General features: G+C 30.0%; 1 protein-coding gene across 4 annotated transcripts in view; it reads right to left on the bottom strand.

The window, feature by feature from the left end:
- Positions 1-9,015: 9,015 nt before the first annotated feature.
- The window catches only part of LOC122518818 (WD repeat-containing protein 47), a 54,788-nt gene continuing 42,908 nt past the window's right edge, over positions 9,016-20,895 (bottom strand). For 3 of the 4 annotated variants that reach the window (XM_043637933.1, XM_043637930.1, XM_043637932.1), the window contains exons 7-11: positions 13,648-13,844; positions 11,916-12,085; positions 11,261-11,568; positions 10,504-10,744; positions 9,016-9,909 (exon numbers count right to left, since the gene is read on the bottom strand). In XM_043637933.1, the coding sequence (XP_043493868.1) occupies positions 9,764-9,909; positions 10,504-10,744; positions 11,261-11,568; positions 11,916-12,085; positions 13,648-13,844 (1,062 nt within the window). In that variant the 3' untranslated portion in view covers positions 9,016-9,763. The remainder of the gene's footprint in view (positions 9,910-10,503; positions 10,745-11,260; positions 11,569-11,915; positions 12,086-13,647; positions 13,845-20,895) is intronic. The other variant, XM_043637931.1, reaches the window with a different exon arrangement.

Here is a 20,895-nt window from a genome sequence, read left to right as displayed (position 1 = left end):
AGGGCGACTTGTTCCATCTCGAAAGAAGAATAACTTCGTAAAGAGTTGCAACGTTTAAGAATCACCGAACCTTTCGAAACCTTTCGAAAATCTTTTACCAAACGATGTTACGGGATTGTCTACAATTTCATTTCTTTTTGTTATCTTTTTTTCTCCTGCTCATTAATCCTGACGTTATAAAAAAGAAGTGTTCATTAATTACAGGAAAAATGTATACTCGTAAGGTGTGAATGATGGATTGAACGAATACAACAACGAAATTAAACCCGAAGAATGTAAATCTACGAAGAAGTAAATATCCTTTTAATTGGCCGACAATGATTCCTGTTTTAAGTGTTCGAGAATGTTGTTGCCGATTTGACGAATATAACGACTGTATATATGTATGTATGTATGTATATGTATGTATGAGTTTCACGGCGTTCCTTGTTGAATTCTTTATTTGCGAAAGGGGCTATTTGGGCCGACGTATTTAACCACGAGAGACAATGTAATAGCCCGGTAATTAGGCGAGAACGATTAAAACTGCTCCTTAATTGGCAGCATCGTAGAGCCATCCGAGTGATTTGCACTCTTCTTCTTCTTCTTTTCTTCCATTTCTTTTTCTTTCTCTCTCTTTCCGTTCACTCATACATAGACCACATACACACACATACACACACAAAAATACATATCGATGCATATGAATATGTGTGTACACACATTCATACCTACCACTCTTCTTTTTCTTTTTCTTTTTCTTCTTTTTCTTCTTCTTCTTCTTCTTCTTCTTCTTTCGCATAGCACTCTTACCTTCTTTTTCTTACAACTTTTGCCTGCGCGTTACCCTTCACCGATAAATCACGTTACCTCGTGTAAGTAGTAACTAGTAACCGATTCGCATTTGTACGACTCACGTGAGATATTAGCTATTACAAAGAGTTATGGCAAATGCGAGAAGAAGACACCCTCACCTTCATCCTCGCCCTCGCTCTCGCCCTCACCCTTGCCCTCGCCCTTGCTGGGCGGGTGGCAATGACTGTGATCTCAAATGATTAATTGCATCGTGAAAACGTTGGTACTTCGTTGAAAATTTTCCAAAGTAACATTTTTATTTTAGGAAAAAATGTATCTTCTTATATTTTGTGAAAAATTATTTAATAAGTTTGGATAAATTTGGATTTCTTATCTTTCTTTTATTCTTATCTTCTTTTCTTATCTTTTTTTCTTTAATATTTGATATCAAATAATTAATTGCATCGCGAAAACGTTGATACTTCGTTGAAAATTTTCCAAAGTAACATTTTTATATCACGAAAAAATGTATCTTCTTATATTTTGAGAGAAATTATTTAATAAGTTTGGATAAATTTGGATTTCTTATCTTTCTTTTATTCTTATCTTCTTTTCTTATATTTTTTTTGTTAATCTTTGATATCAAATGATTAATTGCATCGTGAAAACGTTGGTACTTCGTTGAAAATTTTCCAAAGTAACATTTTTATATCACGAAAAAATGTATCTTCTTATCTTTTGAGAGAAATTATTTAATTTATTTGGATAAATTTGGATTTCTTATCTTTCTTTTATTCTTATCTTCTTTTCTTATCTTTTTTTCTTTAATATTTGATATCAAATAATTAATTGCATCGCGAAAACGTTGATACTTCGTTGAAAATTTTCCAAAGTAACATTTTTATATCACGAAAAAATGTATCTTCTTATATTTTGAGAGAAATTATTTCATAAATTTGGGATGAGATCTTTCTTTTTCTTTTTTTTCTTTGTCTCGATTTTAAAACGTTCGAACGACGATAATCGATACTCTTCATTTGTTTTTCTTAAAAAAAATAAAGAAAAGAATATAAGAACATTTTTTTTCTAATTTCGGATCATTAACTAAATTGTAACCACGATAATAAGCGTGATGGTTCTTTACACCTGTCTCCTCGAAAAACAAATCACCGTTTAACTGTCCCCTGTCCACCTTCCCCCTCCCCTACCCCTCCCCCCTCTCTTCTCCGGAGACTAGTTTATTTCTACGAAAATGTTTCGCAAATTTTTCATGCAAATATTTTTGTCAAAATACCTATAATAATATCCAAAAGCGGTTTTAAAACAGAAAGAGATGATTTTTTGCGTTGCTCCACCTCTTCCCTCCCCAGCCCGCACCAAACCTTCTTAGGTTTAGTACCTTAGCTATTCATCGCCTCGGGCATTTCGATATTTTTGTCACGCAAAGTTTTGCTTTTTTGCTAAAGGGGGTATAACGACAACGGAATAATGATCTTGTCTAATGACTATTCTTAAGAGTCGTATTATATAGGTGGACCTGTTTCGATTTTCCTTGAAACCCTTTTACAACGAAAACACCTCCAGGTGTTACACCTCTCATAGTCGAATTTTCAAACAGGACTTTCCGTCAAAGTGATCTTACCAAATTCTTAGGATCGTTTAAATTGACCGAGATCGAATTATATACAAAAAAAAAAAACAAAAAAAAAACAACTAGTCCTTTGTAATAATTGATTAATTATTCTCGATATTTGTTTAAAAAAAAAAACATTTATTCAAATTCTAATCGAATATTAAATACCAAATATTACATTGCACCGAATTGATGTAAAATAAGAAGACAAAAAAGACATTTTTATTAGTTATTTTTAACAGAAGGAAAAAAAAGGAAGAAATGAGATAAAAATTAAACGCGTTTCAAAGGATTTTATTCGGCCATCAAAGACGACGATTATGTCCTTTACCGTGAGCGCTATGCCTCCAGGTGAAAACGGGGTGGGGGAGTTCACATTTCGTCTTTTTTGAAAAATAAGAAATTCTGGTGTGTTTCTTAAGGGGGGTCCCACCCCTGCTGTTGGTGGATCATCCTTTCCTCCGCCCTTTCGAACACGTCGCGCGTCTCTTTTCGTTGGTTCGTTCGTTGGTTCGTTGGTTCGTTCGTTGGTTCGTTGGTTCGTTTCAAACTGCGACGCGAAATCATCTTAAGCGCCAAATTACACGTATGCTAAGTGGCCACGATTTAAATTATTATTATCATCGTAGGGTGCGCGCCTGCCACGGAATTGCCCTTCCGAGAATGATTATACCGAGATGCCTGGGGTGGTTCAAAACCGCGTGCGTACGCTTCCTTCCTTTCCTTTCCTTTCCTTTCCTTTCGTTTAGTTTCGTTTAGTTTCGTTTCGTTTCATTTCGTTTCGTTTCTCATTCGAATTTCTCTCCATTCTTCTATTTCTTTCTTTCCCTTTTTCATTTCAATGCAATTTCAACTGGCAAACCACGAATTGTAATTTTTAAATGTTTATGAAACTTTATAAATTTATATATGGGTTTGTTTGGGCTTAATATCGTACATACAGTTTACTGTATAAAAATATACTGTATTTTATTTATATTTATATTTTTATTATATTATTATTTATATATATTTATATTGTTTATATATATATTTATTTTTTATTATTTATCAGTATTATATATTTATATTATCTTTATATTATCTTTATCTTTCAATATTTAATTCTAGTTTTGTAACAATAGGTAACTCTCTGTTTTCTAGGAAATTAGGGATTAAATTTGACTAGTATTCCTATATACCATGCCTTTAAATGAATATTTAATATTAATTATTATATCTTTGGATATTTAATATTTATTAAATAAATAATATAAGATACTGTAGAAAAATAAAAGAAAATTTATTAAACTTATTTCACATTAACGAAAAACAAAGAAATTAATATAAATTTAAAACTAATGAAATTAATTTAATATAGAGTCTATCCCATATATATAAATTTATAAAGTTGCATAAAAGTTTAAAAATTACTTCTTGTAAGACAGTGTTACACATCAATAATGAATTAATCATCGAATAATATTCATTTTATTCATCAAAAATATATTCGTCAAAATCTAATAGACGAAACTATTATACGTTTATTCTAAAAAGATTGACAGATAAGAAATAAAATATATATATATAAAATTAAAATTTTTAAACAATAGAAAAATGTGAGAACCACTGTAGAAATGATAGAGTATACAAAAGCAATTCGTGTTTTCGAACTGTGCTCGATTGAAGGCGATTCTCGTAATACGTTATTAATTTGAATGCCTCGTGCGTGATGAATTATTTAACGATGCGATTAGCCTAATGCATAGTGAGTCCTCCGTTCCCTCACCCCACCCCCCATTCCCTCTTATCCTCATTCCTTTTTCATCTCTTACTTATTCTTTCTCAATCGTGTTCTCTCTGATCTTTTCTTTCGTTCTTCTTCCCCCCTTAAACAACATTTTCGTGATCTTAGACGCAAACAACTCAGACCTAAAACTCACGTATCTCGGGTTCATTTTAATTGCTTAACTCGTAGAAGAATGAGTAGGATAAACTGTAAATCTTTCTTCTAGGAATGAACGTTTATTTGATTATTATCATCGTATAATATACGGTCACGGCTATTTTCGTTTATACCTTTTACACGTTAATTTAATGGTTGAGTTAGAGGGTGGATGTAATAGATGATTATTTAAACATCAAACAAAATAATGTTTTAGTTCTATCATTAAAATGACGTTTATGATATCCGAAATAATATATATAATAACTATTTAATTTATAATATATATAGATATAAATTAAAATATATAGATATAATATATATATATATATATATATATATATATAAATTACTAATTTAATTAATTTATATAGTAACTATTTAATTTATATATGTATTATTAGATTATTATTGATAATTTATTAATTTATAATATATAAATGTATTATATATACATAATATATATATTCATATAATAATAGATAATTATATAAATTTATTGAATTTTATTAATGATCATATATATATAAGTATAACTATTTAATATATATATATAATAAATAATAATTTAATTCTATATTAAATATGTTATTAATATAATATAATTTTTTTTTTTGAAAATTTATAAGTTACTATATTAAATATTTAGTTAATATATATTCATCGGATTGAATAATGTATAATTTTATATATATTCATATAATAATAGATAATTATATAAATTTATTTTATTTTATTAATGTCAATATATATATATAAGTAACTATTTAATTTATACATATATATAATTATGTTGGTAATAGATTTATATAATTTCACATATGTAATATTAAATTTGACCGATTTCTAAGGACGAGAAACCAAAAAATAGGAGAAACAAAAAATAAATCGAAGTTAACATTTGTAAGTACCTTCAGGGACATTCCAGGTTAAAGATAAAAGAGAATTCGAACTTGAGGCAAGACGGCTCGTTCGTTCAGTATAAATATGATGAAGAAGAAGAAGAAGAAGAAGAAGAAGAAGAAGGTGGTATCTTCGCCTGGAGTGAACTCTTTCGATGATCGTCAAGTGGACTCCAGTGTAATTAGGGCTCATAGTTTGGCCCGCGGTGAATACTTCGAAAAGTTTTCTACCGAAGAAAGGTGAAGACGAATAAGAAAGAACGAAAGGGATGAGCAGACAAAGAATTCGTCGAATCCGACAGATGGCCTCATGTCAGAAACCAAGGAATTTCGTGGGTGGGTCCAAAGACCCAAAGATGTGTCCCTAAGGGCGTCAAAAAGGTACTTATCGAGTTATTACTCTTATTTCGAAACGTTTCGTTAAAAATATTTTTGTCAGTAAGAAAAATGTAAGGTTTCTTTTTCATTTATTATTATTATTATTATTATTATTATTATTTATTAATATATTATTAACTTTTCTTAAGTATTAAAGAAAAGAGAAAAGGATTTAATTTATTATTAATAGAAAAACTTAAAATATTAGGAAAGTTTACGAGATTTTAAGTGTCTATAAGTAAAACAGTGAAAGAATTATTATTTCAGATTTTAGAAATAGTATGCTTTGTGTGTTACACACATACATATATATTTATATTTATTTTATTATTTATATATAATATACAGTTTGTTTTATATTTATATTTAAATATATATAGTTATATATAATTCCTTTTACTCTTTCCTTTAATTTTTCAGAAAAGCTTATTATAATAATAAAAGAACCTTACAGATATTTGAACAATTTTTATGCGAATAATTACAAAAAAAAATATTACATTACATATTATGCAGACTCAACTATATTTGACTCAACTGTATTTGATCAATATCATCTTTGTAAAATCAAATATTCCGTTTTTTACCAAAGTTTTCATAAAAAAATCTCACTTACCGTAACGTTGCTCTATTCTGCATTTTTCTATTCACTTATTTGGATATTTTATTTAGGAATTGTTTCTTCGTAATATAAATTATTTAATTTGAAACAACCTAATCGTCTCGATCATTATACGATACAGTTCAAATAAAATCTAAACTTGAAGAGTATTAAAATACTATTCGTGATAATTTTCTTCGATGGTATATATAAATGATAGATAACGATTTAATAATGCAATTTTTATTGTTTTCATTTTAAACGTATGACATTATTATAGTTAATAGTATCTACAGGAAAAGTACGAAGTTATAAATTACGCTAATATATATATATATATATATATTTATATATTAATCTGAGATAATAATCGATACGATATATTAATAATAAGATTCTTCCTTCTTCCTTTAAATGTTTCTTTTCTTATACGAATTCGTGCGAATGCGACGATTATGTTTCTTATTCGGAAACACGATGATAATGATTGTAAATGGTTGTGATAAGAAATATGAGTTTAAATATAACTCGAGATGGTGGGTGTTTGGAGAAAAAGTTAACATTATTTCATGTTTCGTGGATAGGAATTATTGTTGATGATGGATTTTTCTAATTTTTTCTGCGATAGTAAACGGGATTGCAAAGACACGAAATATACAAAAATAAAGTGTGCGTGTGTGTGTGTGTGTGATTCGTCGAAAAGCAGTTTAACGACAGAAGGCACGACAAATTGCTACGCGTATAATCGACGATTTTTCCTCGCAATTGATTTTTTTTAAATTAAAACGTCATCTGAGTATATCATTACGATTTTTAAAATCATAAATGTCATCAATTTGCGAATGAATTCTTTCTTTTGTCTTGAGCCTCGTACGAAAGTTTGGTAGGAAGCTTTTCAATGCTTTTTCAAATGTTTCTTTTTCTTTTTTTTTTATGTGAAAATCGAGGGCAAGAAATTGTATGCGATGAAGAGAGGATGAAATCTCAAAAACTTCAAAGAACACTCGCCTGAATCATTTTAGAAATTTATGTATACACGTACGTATGTATGTATGTATTGTATGTATGTATGTATATATATTTATCTATGTATCTATATTTTAATATGCGTTAATAACAATGCATAATAGCGCCATTATTCTCTTAAAACATCTTGCAAAAGTAAGTTGATGATAAAATCGTATATTAGACGTAAGTTATTTATTTTTTGTATTTTCATTCGAAACGCATCTCTCTTTATCGATTTCAAAATCTCATTTGTTCGTTTGTTTCTTATTATTTTATACTTCGTTTTTAAATATATTCCAAGTTTATTTATCGCACGTATTGTATTCTCATCGTTTCCATTGCTTTTTCTTCTATTCCTCGTTGAATAAAAAATAAATATATATATATATATATGTATATGTGTAAACAAAAGAAGAAAAATATTTCATTTTTTAATATTGATTTTTAAGTATGGAAGAATCGATGAATTAATTAATTAATTAATTAATCGTATTTAACAGTATCGATTAACAAAATCAGATTTATGAGGAATTTACTCAATAATTTCATGTATTTACAGAGTTAACGAAAATTTATCTTTCTTCTATTCAATGCTGATATCCTCAAAACGCTTTTTTTCCTTTTTTTTTTCGTGTAAAAAATATAAAAATAGACGAAAATTAAATTTAACTTATTTCCTTTCTTTTTCTTCTTCTTCTTCTTCTTCTACTTTCTGTTCTTTTTTTTTAAACGATTACTACTCCAAGAACTTTGGTGATCGCGAAAAGCAAAACTTAATTCTAACTCATCGATGTTTCAAATGTTTATTGTATCATATTATTATTATTACGTTCTCAGAGAAAAAAACATATTCTCGTTTTAAAAATCTTTTCATCTTGTTTCGTTCTCTCGTTTCAGGGAGTGCGATAAATGTCGACGCTACGAGCTTTTTATAACTTTTGTGTGTTTTATTTTTTATTAGTTCTTTTTATCCTTTTTTTTTTGTCTTTTGTCTTTTTTCTTTTTTCCTGCTTTTTTTCCTCTTTTCTTTTTGTTTTTTTTTGTTTTTAATACGAATAAATATACTTATACGTTACAATTACGCTTAATATTTGTATATTTGGCGTGATTCGTAAATCGGTAATAAACATACATGAGCATAGTTGTTAATCACGTGTGCGAATTAGTAATATAGTATTTTATCTATTAAAAAATAAAAAATAAAAACAAAAAAAAAGATACATCGATTTCTATAACTGATAGACAGAAAAAGAAAATAATACGATAATTATTAAAACTTAATAAATCACGTGGAAAATGAATGAAAAGTTCGAGCCTACTTTTATATGTTCGTAGATTAAAAAAACAAAATAAAATAAAATCGTGAGTCGACGAATCATTTTATTGATCGCGATGTAACATAACGAATGTAAACGATTAAAAAAATAAAATAAAATAAAAAGAAAAAAAAAAAACTAAGAGAGCACTCGATAATAAAAACTTAAAATACGTAGACTGTACAAAAGAGCACGTATTTTAATCTAATCTACCATATGATACGTAATTCAAAATTGTTTTACGTCATCAACGTATTTACATCACTAATTGTAAGTAATGCGATTGTAATCGTATATATATATAAAAAAACAAAATAAAAAAAAATAAAAGAGAGATAAATTGAATAAGAATAATGCGAGATGTTTCTCAAACTCAAAGAATCCTGTCAAATAATCGATTTGACAATTTCGATGATCCTACTTTTCTTTCTCTCACATATTCTCTTTCTCTTTCTCTTTCATTTTCATTTTCATTTTCATTTTTATTTTTCACGCTTTTGTGCAAACATTCGCGTTTGTATTTTTCTCGTGTGTTGTTGTTGTTTTTTCTTTTTTTCTTTTTTTTATTCCTTCAAACAAAATTATCTCGTCAAGTAAATACATTCGCAACGAGATTATAAACTCTCCATTCGCAGTCTTATAAATTCCCTAATCGCATTTAACGATTTACTTACAAATACGAATCAAAAAAAAAAACCTCGAATCCGTTTCTTCTTGGCTTTTCCTACTTCGCTTGACGTGTTTTTTCTTTTTTCTTTTTTATTTTTTGTTCTTGTTGTTGTCTCTTTTCAATATTGAGATACTCAAAAGCGCATAAAGCAAACGATGATGTTACGGTCAATCGTAAAATCGTATTTTCCCATTCCTTGTTAATAATTATAACACGAATGCACATTTTTAATTGGTCACAACGAAGCACGAAATACACGAGGACCGTTTCGTCCTTGTTCATCCAATAGGATCGATCGTTCTACGATATCTTTTTTTATTTTCTTCATTTTTTGTTCTTTTCACTCAATTACTTTTATTTATTTCGTTTGAGTTTAAAATTACGAATGTAATATTCGAATTGTTATAAAAGAATACTCGTTGATCGTGACGTAGAACGAACGATCTTATAAGAATTGCAATTAATGAAAATCTTACAAAAAGGATAAATAAATAATAATAATAATAATAATAAGAATAAGAATAACGTATGAGAAAAAATACAAAATGTTTTTCCTTCTATATCGGTGGCAAGGCCCACAACGTTGCTGTTTTGTCGGCCGACGTGCTGAGAAAAGAAAATTCCGTTGGATGCCAACGTCCTGAAATAACTTTGTCCTGATGTTGAGCAACCACCACACTTGGAAGAGGCATCGTTAGATCACCTGAAAACAAATTTTCAAAGTTCTATCAAATTATTATTCGTTAACCCTTTGAATGCTATGAACGCATATATGCGTCTTCTGGATCAAAAAAATTCACAGCGTGGACTATTATACGCGTTTGTTAATATAAATGCAAATAACGTATACAAGAAAGAAAAATGATGATCATTGAATAAATTATATAATTTATTATTAAATTTGATTAATAAAATCAATCAACGAAAAACTAATAAGAAAATGTCATTCCTTTTCTATTGAACAATTTAAGCTGATAATATTCGATAATCAAACGATTAAATAATTCCTAAATATTCATTAATATTCACCGTTTATAAAAATCATAACGTGATTCTACTTTCACTCCTTTTTTCTTTAGAAAAAAAAAAAGATAGAAATACGTGTGAAAAAAAGGAATGAAGCCAAGAAAAATTGATACACTCGTAGAATTAGTTAGTAAATATTTTTCTTATGTTAGTTCCTATGCAAGAATTTTCTTAAAAACCGGTTTGGTAAACAGGTGTACGGAAAAAGGTAGACTGCATTAAGATCAAATATATTTTTTTGTTTTTTTTAACGTTGTCGGGACACACGTACCTTGCAAATCAGTAAGTACCAACTTATTATCGTATCCACCTGTGAGTAGATAATAAGCGGAAGGAGAAAAACGTATGCTTCGAATATCCGCAGCATGAGGTTTGAAACATTGAACAGTTCTTCCACCACGAATATCAAAAAGTACGCAACTGCTATCCTCGTGTCCTGAGACTAGTAAACGTCCTGAAGGATCAACGCATAATGCAGCAACCGGACTGCCAACCTGAAACGACATTAAATACTGATCAGACAAATAATACTGATTACTTTTAATAGTTATTTCAAAAAACGTCCGATAAATATTCGATCCTATGCGTGTGTATATATACGTGTACGTGTTTCAGTATATATAATATAATTAATTATATAATATAATAGAATAATTAATTAATTAATATATATATGTGTGTGTGGGTGTGTGTACATAAAAGAAAGTGTGAGGAATCGAGATGAGATGATGTGCAATTGAAAAATAAAACGTGGATCGAACTTTTATCGGACGTAAAACTAAAAATTGAATTAAACGAAATAATAAGATGTCTCATGCATAGGCGCCATTGAATTTATTTATGAAATCTTAAACATTTGCAATTCTCGTGAACAGTTAAATAATATCATGAGGGGGTGGGGAAGGAGGGTGCTATGGGATATGAGATTTATATTATCAACGAGATCATAGTAATAGAAAATTTAGAACACATAGGTGAAAGTAGAAGTGACGAATCTAACGAAAACAATAATGATAAAGTGAACTTACCCTGCTACCAGGTACCGTCGCAGGTGTGACCATATTAACGCAACCACGTGTTCTAAGATCCCAGAACCTGACAGTTTTATCTTGGGATCCACTGACGAACATTGCACCTCCCCAATTGTAAAGTGTTAAAATGTGACCACTGTGACCACTGAGTGCTTGGAAAGGTGTACCTGTTGTGCAATCGGTTACGTAGATCTTACAATCACCAGCACCTCCACTTATCAGCAAACTGGATTTATTAGACGTATCCTCCAAAAAGCATAAATCACGAACCGTTGCATCGTGCATCGTCAATTCTACCTCTTGACCTATTCACAATCATCAAATTTCATTCATATTTATGTTATTTCATATTTCAAATATATATAATAATAATATATAAATTAAAATATATATATATAATATTTATGTTATTTCATATTTGGATTATATATAATATGGATAAAATATAATTGAATTGATTTTTATCTTATCAAGAAATTAAAATATTACACACAGGAAATTTGGATATTTGGAAATTTAATATTTTTAGAAATTTGGAATAACGTTCAAGAAGAATTTATAACCCGTCCCAATTTCCTGTGTGATACCTATTTTAATATTTTAATAAAATATAATATATTTTTCATTTGAAATTGAATAATACGATAGTTACCTTCGAGACTTGAGGTTTCCGCATTGAAACGCATAAGTTTGACCGTCTTATCGTTACTTCCGGTTGCCATGAGTTGACCATCCGGTGTCCAAGCGAGACAATATATCGAGCCCTTATGGTGTTTCGTTCTTTTGGATAGAACGGTTGGTTGATAAGTTTGATGATCCTCCCTAAAAAGAAACAAAATTAAATTATAGATTATATTATTGAAAATATAATATTATCAATGTTAGCTATGATCAATCGTAAGGTATTTTGTAAGCTGAATGATGAAAAATTTGATTTCAAATCGCGAGAAAGAAAATCCCTGAACGTTCTCAGAGTATCATATCATCACTTTCTTTCATCAATTCATTCGTCGTGTTCGTTCCCAGCCCTCATTTAAAACGTCGGTCTATTAAACCGAACGCACTTTAAACACGTGCATGCATGCATGCATGCGTATGTGTATACACACGTTTCTAGCGTGGGATCGAACAATGTTTTGACGTCGTTAACGACCAAATGTAGAAAAAGGGAAAGAAGAAAAGTAAGAACGACGGTAATTTTTAACCACGGTTCAAACTTTCACACCGCTAATTTTCATCTTGAAAATATTCAACGCGACCGATCTCTTATTATTCTTCGAAAAAGGAAATATTAAGAAAGTTAAAGAATTGCTTTTTAATGTCAAGATCAATCGTATGAATTTTTTATTATTCTAACATCAAATAAAAAAAAAAAAAAATAAAAAACAACGCGTAATCGATGATAATTATTTCACGTTGGGTTTTTAATTTGTATTAAAATTTATTTCTCACATTGGATATTTAATACCTACAAAAAATTATTTTATTTAAAATACGATTAACTAATAAAGTTTATTATTTCGTAACAGAGTTTAAACATACACAATCGACTTCCTTTTATTGTTAAATGACGAGTTATAGTTCGAATTCATATATTGATTTCTCGCGGAAATCCTGTAAATTTTTCTCGCGTGTCGAATAAGATATCTCCTCGTCCGTCCAACTTTTATTTCCGCGATTCGATTAAGTCACACTTGTAATTTACGATTTCTCGCTCGTCCGGCGCGAAACAGCTTGCACATAGCATCGTACCTCTTTTCTGTATCGCACATCACAAACTATATAAAAGTTTCCGCTTTCTACACGAGCTTAAACTCCATTCCGCGTATCAGAATGCTTGCTTGCTTACTTGCTTGCCTTTAGAAATGAATAATGAAAAATAAATTTGTCCAAGTTAAACTTCAAAAACTGAAATAAATTTCAATGCTACTCGGTCAATAAACAATCCGAAATTTTCATTAATATCATACGATAATTATATAAATACGATATTTAACAAGATTACAAATTATACTATCGATTATATTGTACGCACGAATCGCATTTTGACATTTCACTTTTTGTTTTTTTTTCTCTTTTTTTTTATATATTTTTTAATCGATAACTTCTTAAACCGGTCCCGTGACCAAGTCGAAATTGATTTGCATTTATTCGTGCGAATACAAGTTTCGTTGCTGGTTTAATTCGATAAAGTTCATCGATATGAATAATAAAAAAGATATTAAAAAAAATATGTTAAAATATCGAATCAAGAGGAACGACATTTTACGTCAAGTTTTTTTTCTCGACGAAAAATATAAATTCAAATCGGACAGAACGATTGGAATGTATACATTGAAAGTAATATTAAGTAAGTAAGTTAAAAAAAAAAAAAGATTTCTTACCTGACATCATGGAGTTTAGGATAGGCGCATATTCGTACGGTTTTCGAGTTAGATCCCACAGCATACAATTTACCATGGGGGTGAAATTCGGCACAACGAACTGCTTGTACATCTTCCAATGCAGTAACTGGAACAAATCTAGGCCTCCCACCGTTGCTACTTCCATTGCTAACATCTAGATCCGGTCTGGGTTCTTGCTGTAAGAATACGAGAAAATGATTTCCATTAATATTCGAGAATACTAATAATCAACAAATTAAATAGGATAGAATATTCTCTTGAAATTCTACGATGATTTAGATAGATAGATATTTTCTAATAGTAGTAGTAGTAGTAATAGTAATAGTAATAGTCACGAAGCGTAAATTCGTTTTGCTATTTATCTTCTTGCACAACGGTGTGCACTTCGCCACGCTTTTACTTTCAGCTTCCCGACTTCTCGTCGATTATCTTGATGGACAAATTAGCAAAGCAAATGAGCGGGTTGATGTTGTTGTTCTGTTGTTTTGTAGATACGGCAACAGCAGCCCGAAGTATAATAAAACACAAGTTCGTGCTCGAGTTCGTTTATCGCAAAGAAAAGACAAGATTATATAGCAATGGAAAAACAAGACGTTTTAATTTAACGTGAGAACTTCTTCATTTGCCGTCTAGCATTTGGCATCAATAAATATTTTCAATTATTTCATATTTTCAACATCACTATCTTTGATATTTTTCATTCCGACTGTATATATAATCGTTATTATATCTTCTTTTTGTTCTAACTCTTTAAATAATAATAATAATGATAATAATAATAATTATAGATAAGAGAATGTATGTATGTCTATCGTCATGCAGATTTGAACATCCTTGTGATGCAATCGAATACGATTAATGGGATACACACCGTATATATGTTACCCAAATGGTCACCCAACGTTCTTCTTACATAATTTATTGAAAGGAAATTTTATACGATAGATATATTGCAAGGGACCAAGAGAAATGTCGATTGGATAACGTGAGCTTAAATATCGATTCGAATTTATCGATTTAAACGACCGAGAAACATTTATAATCACACGTACGCAATATACGTGTATGTATTGTATTAGTTTTTTAGATAAAATCATTGTTACTCATTACGTTGCAATACGAATGCAATGAATCATTACTTGCGAAATAATCGGCTGTTGAGAAAAGGAAGCATGAAAATTAGTATGGTTTTTTTTTATTTTTTTACAAGAGAACTAAAGAAACTAGTGTACTTAATAGTACTTAACCTTTTGAGTTAGTATGGGAAACATATACGTGTTTGTTAATATAAATGCAAGTAATATTTTAGGATTCGTGAAAAAATTGGGCCGTTGGATTGACTGGACCGGGATTCGAACCCGGATTTTCCGCTTTCCTGACTGCTCTTTAACCAATTGAGCTATCCAGGGCCCACCGTCCAATCTTCTCACGAATGTCTATTTAAGTGTTTGGCTTGGAGACACTCGCATCCCACAATATAATATATTTTTGAATTTTAATGAATTATATGAGAAATTTAATGGAAATTATATAAGAAACAAAAATGTTTGAATTATTAAATATTAATTTATTATTAAATGTGATTAGTAAAATCAATCAACGAAACAAACACACTAATAATAAAGTATCTTATTCCTATTAAACACTTAAGTACAAAAATATACAGCATTCAAAGGGTTAAGTTGCAAACCAAAATAAAAAAAGAAATATAAAAGTATTTCTATGTAAAGTTCTATTTTGATTTGGTTAGTTCCGTTTTCTAGGAAGGCTAGAAAAGTGTACCAAGATCTAGGACAGGACATGTGCGAACCGAGTTGAGCAAGTAGGAAGCATTTACGATCGTTGCTTAGTCACGGATGTTGTATTCCGCCTTTCCGAATCGCGTGTCATGAATAATCCATGACATATCGTTGAATCGTTAGTGTCTAAATCAATAATCGATGATTATTCGCGAGTTCGCGGTTTCAAAATTGTTCAAACGAGATATTTTATGGTTTCACTAACGTCATTCAAGAAATTACACAACCTTCCTACTCGGGAAATATGATTTATCGAAGTTTTTAGTTTGAAAAATGAAAGATTTTGATTTTCAGACAACTGTCATTTATACGAAAAGAAATTTTAACAAATTTTATCACCTTTTTTTCAATGAAGAAAAGAATTTTTGTTCTGCCTGACAGAGAAAACAAGTTCAACATCGGGATGGATTTGAACAAAAGAGTTTTCTACTTAAAAATGGCACAGATTTGTAATATTTTGTGTTGTATTCGTTATTTCAAATTATTCATAAAACTACGATGAAAATTATTTTATATATACTTGATAGATGCATTCAAAGAAACAAAAATGTTTAATTTATTTGATTTTCAATAATAAAATGAAAGAATAGGTTCGATAATCGATCATTTTAACAGATGCACAGATTTTCACTTTCTGGAAAGTCAAAGATAAGATTTTCGTTGAACGATCGTTCAGATTTCTTCAACGGAACGAACCACTTTGCCATTTATACAACATACCAAAAGTTATCGCACCGTGAAATGTAAAATAAGAGAAGGAGGATCTCATATTATTTTCCTTATGGGGTTTGATTATTTATTCGGGAGTATTTTCATTGTAGCGTGATTTACGAGTGAGAAAGAGATCGTTAAAAAAATCGATCGAAGTTCCGGGGAAAATTCTTCTATCGAGAATCAACCATTCAACTTTCCTTCCGATAAAATTTAACGAATCGGAAAGAATCGTAATACGAATTTTATATTTTTTTCTTTTCTTTTTATCACGATGAAAAGAACGACGACGCTTCCTCGTGATTAATATCATCATCATCATCATCATAATCATCATTATTATTATTCTTATATTTTTATTATAAAGGTGTACTCTTCTTCGTTAATTTTGTTTCGATTTAATTGCTTCCACTTTACTTTTCTTTCCTTTTTCCTTTTTTCTTTTTTTTTTAGAAAGTACCACTCGAAGCAATTGTCAGCTCTGTATTTGAATATTATCACGGTGAAATCATATATTAATATTAATAATAAATTCAATTTTTTATCAATATTATTTTTACGCTGTATAATTAAAACAACTTTTTATAAAAAGGATATTTTTTTCAAACGAAAATTATTCTTTCATCCCTTTTTTCTTTTTTACTCGTCGTAGTAATTATTAAACAAAATAGAAATAGAAAATAAAGAAGAAGAAAAACGTTGTAATCAGCTGTATGTCTTCTTTACATTTATATACCGGATGTCTCGAAGGTCTCCAAACGAATCTTTTAAGTCGAACTTAAGCCAATCCCAAAGACGGATTCAACGACGCGTGGCTCGATGAAAAACGATTAATAAAGAAAACCTTGACCTAATTGCAAGTATATACCGTGCATATACACTGCATTTTACTTTCCTTCGGTTACATCGTTTAAATCCTATAAATTATAAACGTTTTTTTTTTTTCTTTTTTCCTTCATCTTTTTATATTCGATTTTTTCATCTACGTGCAACATCTCCGCCTGAAATGAAACTTTCTCGTCATCAGCGTCCATTAGAACACACGGAAAACTTGTTTTACGTATGGGAGAAGCACTTTCGATTAGGTTCGTTATCAATTTTAATTTCACTCATCTCTTTCGTCTATAATAAATTTCCCGATAATATTCCTATTTTTATTATTATTACCATCATCATCATTATTATTACGATTATTGATTTATTTTCAATAATTTAATACGAGTTTAGAAACCGAGTTTTGAAACGATTACAAATGCCGGTCGAAACTTCGATAGAAATCCGAATGAAATATTAGCCTAAGGCTTAATGAAATCTCTCACGCAAAACAAATGGAATACAATTATCTGAAATGTTTTCATTCGTTCATTTATTCATTCGTTCATTCGTTCGTCTCGATCAGAGTATCCACCACTCGAGAAGAGTTAAAGTCCGGTGAAATCATTCGGATTATAGTTATCTAGGTCACGGCATACTTTTTCGACGTTCGACTTGTTCCGACAGATGCCGAATGCTCAAACCGAACCATCTATATTACGTTAAAGATACTATGTTAATCATAGAAAGGAAAGGAAAAGAAAAGAACACGAAAACAAAAAGAATTGTAAATCAAAATCTAAAAAACAAATCTTCAATAGAATTCCATTCAATTTATCGAGAAGCTTCATTTCGAGATCTCGCGATACCTTTTCCTTCCAATTCGATAAAATAATATACTTATGGTTTTTTTTTATATGATAACCATAAATTTTATTATGAAACTGCCAGCAGCTGTCGTTTAAAAAAATTCATCACAATCCAACATAAAATACGTTTCCGTCGAATAGAGATGAAAATTTCGTGACTTGTTCGGACAGATGCCGAATACTCAAACCAAACCCCCCATCTATATTAAATTAAAAATACTATATTAATCATAGAAAGGAAAGGAAAAGAAAACAATAAGAATTGTAAATCAAAATCTAAAAAACAAATCTTCAATAGTATTCAATCCAATTTATCGAGAAGCTTCATTTCGAGAAGCTTCATTTCGAGAAGCTTCATTTCGAGAAGCTTCATTTCGAGAAGCTTCATTTCGAGAAGCTTCATTTCGAGAAGCTTCATTTCGAGATCTCGCGATACCTTTTCCTACCAATTCGATAAAATAATATACTTATGGTTTTTTTTATATGATAACCATAAATTTTATTATGAAACTGCCAGCAGCTGTCGTTTAAAAAAATTCATCACAATCCAACATAGAATACGTTTCCGTCGATTAGAGATGAAAATTTCGTAAGAGACAACCCTTTTGCCAATACATTCTCACACACTCACACATAGACATAGACATAGGACACATACACAGAAGCAATATGCACGTCCACCGTACGATCATTTCTCATTCAATCGAGATAAGACTGTAATTTTCCTGACTTGGTAGCTTGAAATACGTTCTCCGTGAAATTTTTTTCCAAGACAAGAGGCATTTTCAACCGATAGTTATGCGAATTGAGAGAAGCGTAATAGTTCAAAGGATAAAACGCATCGTCGTTATTATAAAACGAGAAAATAAAGAAGAAGACCGAGAGAAATATCATTTCGTAAAAATCGGTGGGGGAAAGGAGAGGAGGGTTAGGGGTGGGGTGGGGTGGGGTGGGGTAAGGAAGAGAGAAAGAGAAGATGAGAAAGAGAGAAAGGAAAAGATTAATAAAAGGGAGATCTCTCTCTCTCGAAACTTTCTACGACGAAAAGGCATCAAAACACACACACACTCACACACACACGTCATAAGTTTTAATTGTACTAAGAACTATTACAACGTTCGTTAATTTACTTTCGTTCGTATGTTAATTAGAAAAATCTTTCCGCGGTGTGTGTGTGTTATCTTATATTACGGATTATTATTTCTTCCTTAAAATCTGACCGTTCTTTACTTTTTATATTTTCTTTTTCTTTTTTTTTCTTTTTTTTTCGAGAAAAGAAGCACGATTTTTATTTGATTTTCTATTTAAATTAGTTACGTAACTTTTATTAAACGTGTAAGGTTCACTTTCACGAAAGAAACCGTAATTTTGTATTTTTTTATGTTTTCGAGAGAAATAAAACTATCCTCATCTGAACACACCAATGGTATCTCGTGTTTTTTTTTTTTTTTTTTTATTATACTAGAATATAAACAGCTTTCTTTTTCTTCGTATATACGGAAATAACTATTAAGGAAATATTCCTTATAGTTTGTGATTATTCAAATAGATAAACTAAAACCCCAAATAAATGATTATGTTAAATGATTAAAGATTATTATCGATAGAACGTTAAACTATTATTATTATTATCTATATATGTATATCGTTGATTTCTTCCGACGTACGTAATTGCAATCGATGAAATTGTTAGATAAATAATCAAACTATATATAGTCGATAATAAATACATTATCTAGGAAGTGTCGCGTTATCTAAAAAGGAAGTAAATTATTTGTCGAATGATTTCGATCGATTATTTTCTTTTATTTAAACTCACTTCAAATTACCCCCTCCCCTCCACACACATACACGCGAACAAAATTCGTATTAATTAGAAGGGTGAACGCAAAAAAAAAGGAAAAAACTATTACCTATCGTTGCAAACTATCTGGAAAGTTACGAACTTAAATGCTTACAATTAGGGAACAAAATAAATAAATAAAAAAGAAGAAGAAAAATTAATCTGAACTTTCATATAAGTATAACGATCGAGAAAATCATTTCGATCCAAATCAAGTTGCTGTTGTTGTTGTTATTGTTGTTAACCATAGCCAATCGTATACGGACAATTATTTTGTCCGATGAAATTATCCTCTTAGGAACAGTGGCAACGCTTGATTAACTCAAAACCCCGTCTATGGGATCATTGGAGGGATGAGGGGGGAGACCGAGGGGAGAGAGGGAAGAACACTTTCTTCGTGCGATTTCTCAGAAAATTATCCTCCCCACCCACCCCTCCTCCTCCTCCTCCTCGTTAAATATCGCACGAGTAATTGTAAAATAATAATATTAGTAAGAATTTGTACACGCCATATTTATATAAACGCAACGATTATACTGTTGCTAAAAAACAAAAGAAAATACAACGGGCTCACGTGTGTCTTAGAAGAATAATTAGCCAGTTTAAATCGACAGGTAAAAAAACACGTAGGAGAATTTTCTATTTCTAAATTTTATCTCATGTTAGAGTATAAGTATAAGATAAGTAGTTATATGTATATGTGTATACATATGTATGTATATGGGTGTATGGTTAGTGAACAATTTTCTTTCACTCTCTTCCTATCTCTCTCTCTCTTTCTCTTTCTTTCTCTTTCTCTTTTTTCCTACTTTTTGCTTCCTCGAATTTATGAGTAACTAATGTCCGGTATAACACGCGCGTGCGTAATTAATCCGGTTGCTCGGTTTAACAAAATGTATAAGCGGAGAACTAGCAACGCAAGAAATTATGCTCACAGTTGAGGAGAACGTATACAACGTTTTACATAACACGCTTAACGAGTCACCGATATTATTAATCTAACCCCGAGTTTTTGCCATAAAACTTTATTTTTTATTCTTCCACCTGTTTATTTTTTTTTCCAATTTCTTCCTTCCTTCCTTCATTTTACAAATTTTTCTTTAAAAAATCATTCATTAATTTTTCTCAATTTTTATTACGTAAAGAAACAAACCAGCGTTCATTTCTTTTCAATACTTACTTTAAACAACAA

This window comes from Polistes fuscatus, unplaced genomic scaffold (genome assembly GCF_010416935.1).
Source record: "Polistes fuscatus isolate 324 unplaced genomic scaffold, CU_Pfus_HIC Scaffold26, whole genome shotgun sequence".
NCBI lineage: Eukaryota > Metazoa > Arthropoda > Insecta > Hymenoptera > Vespidae > Polistes > Polistes fuscatus.
The sequence above is the reverse complement of the archived record's forward strand: the minus strand, read 5'-3'. Positions and strand labels throughout refer to the sequence as shown.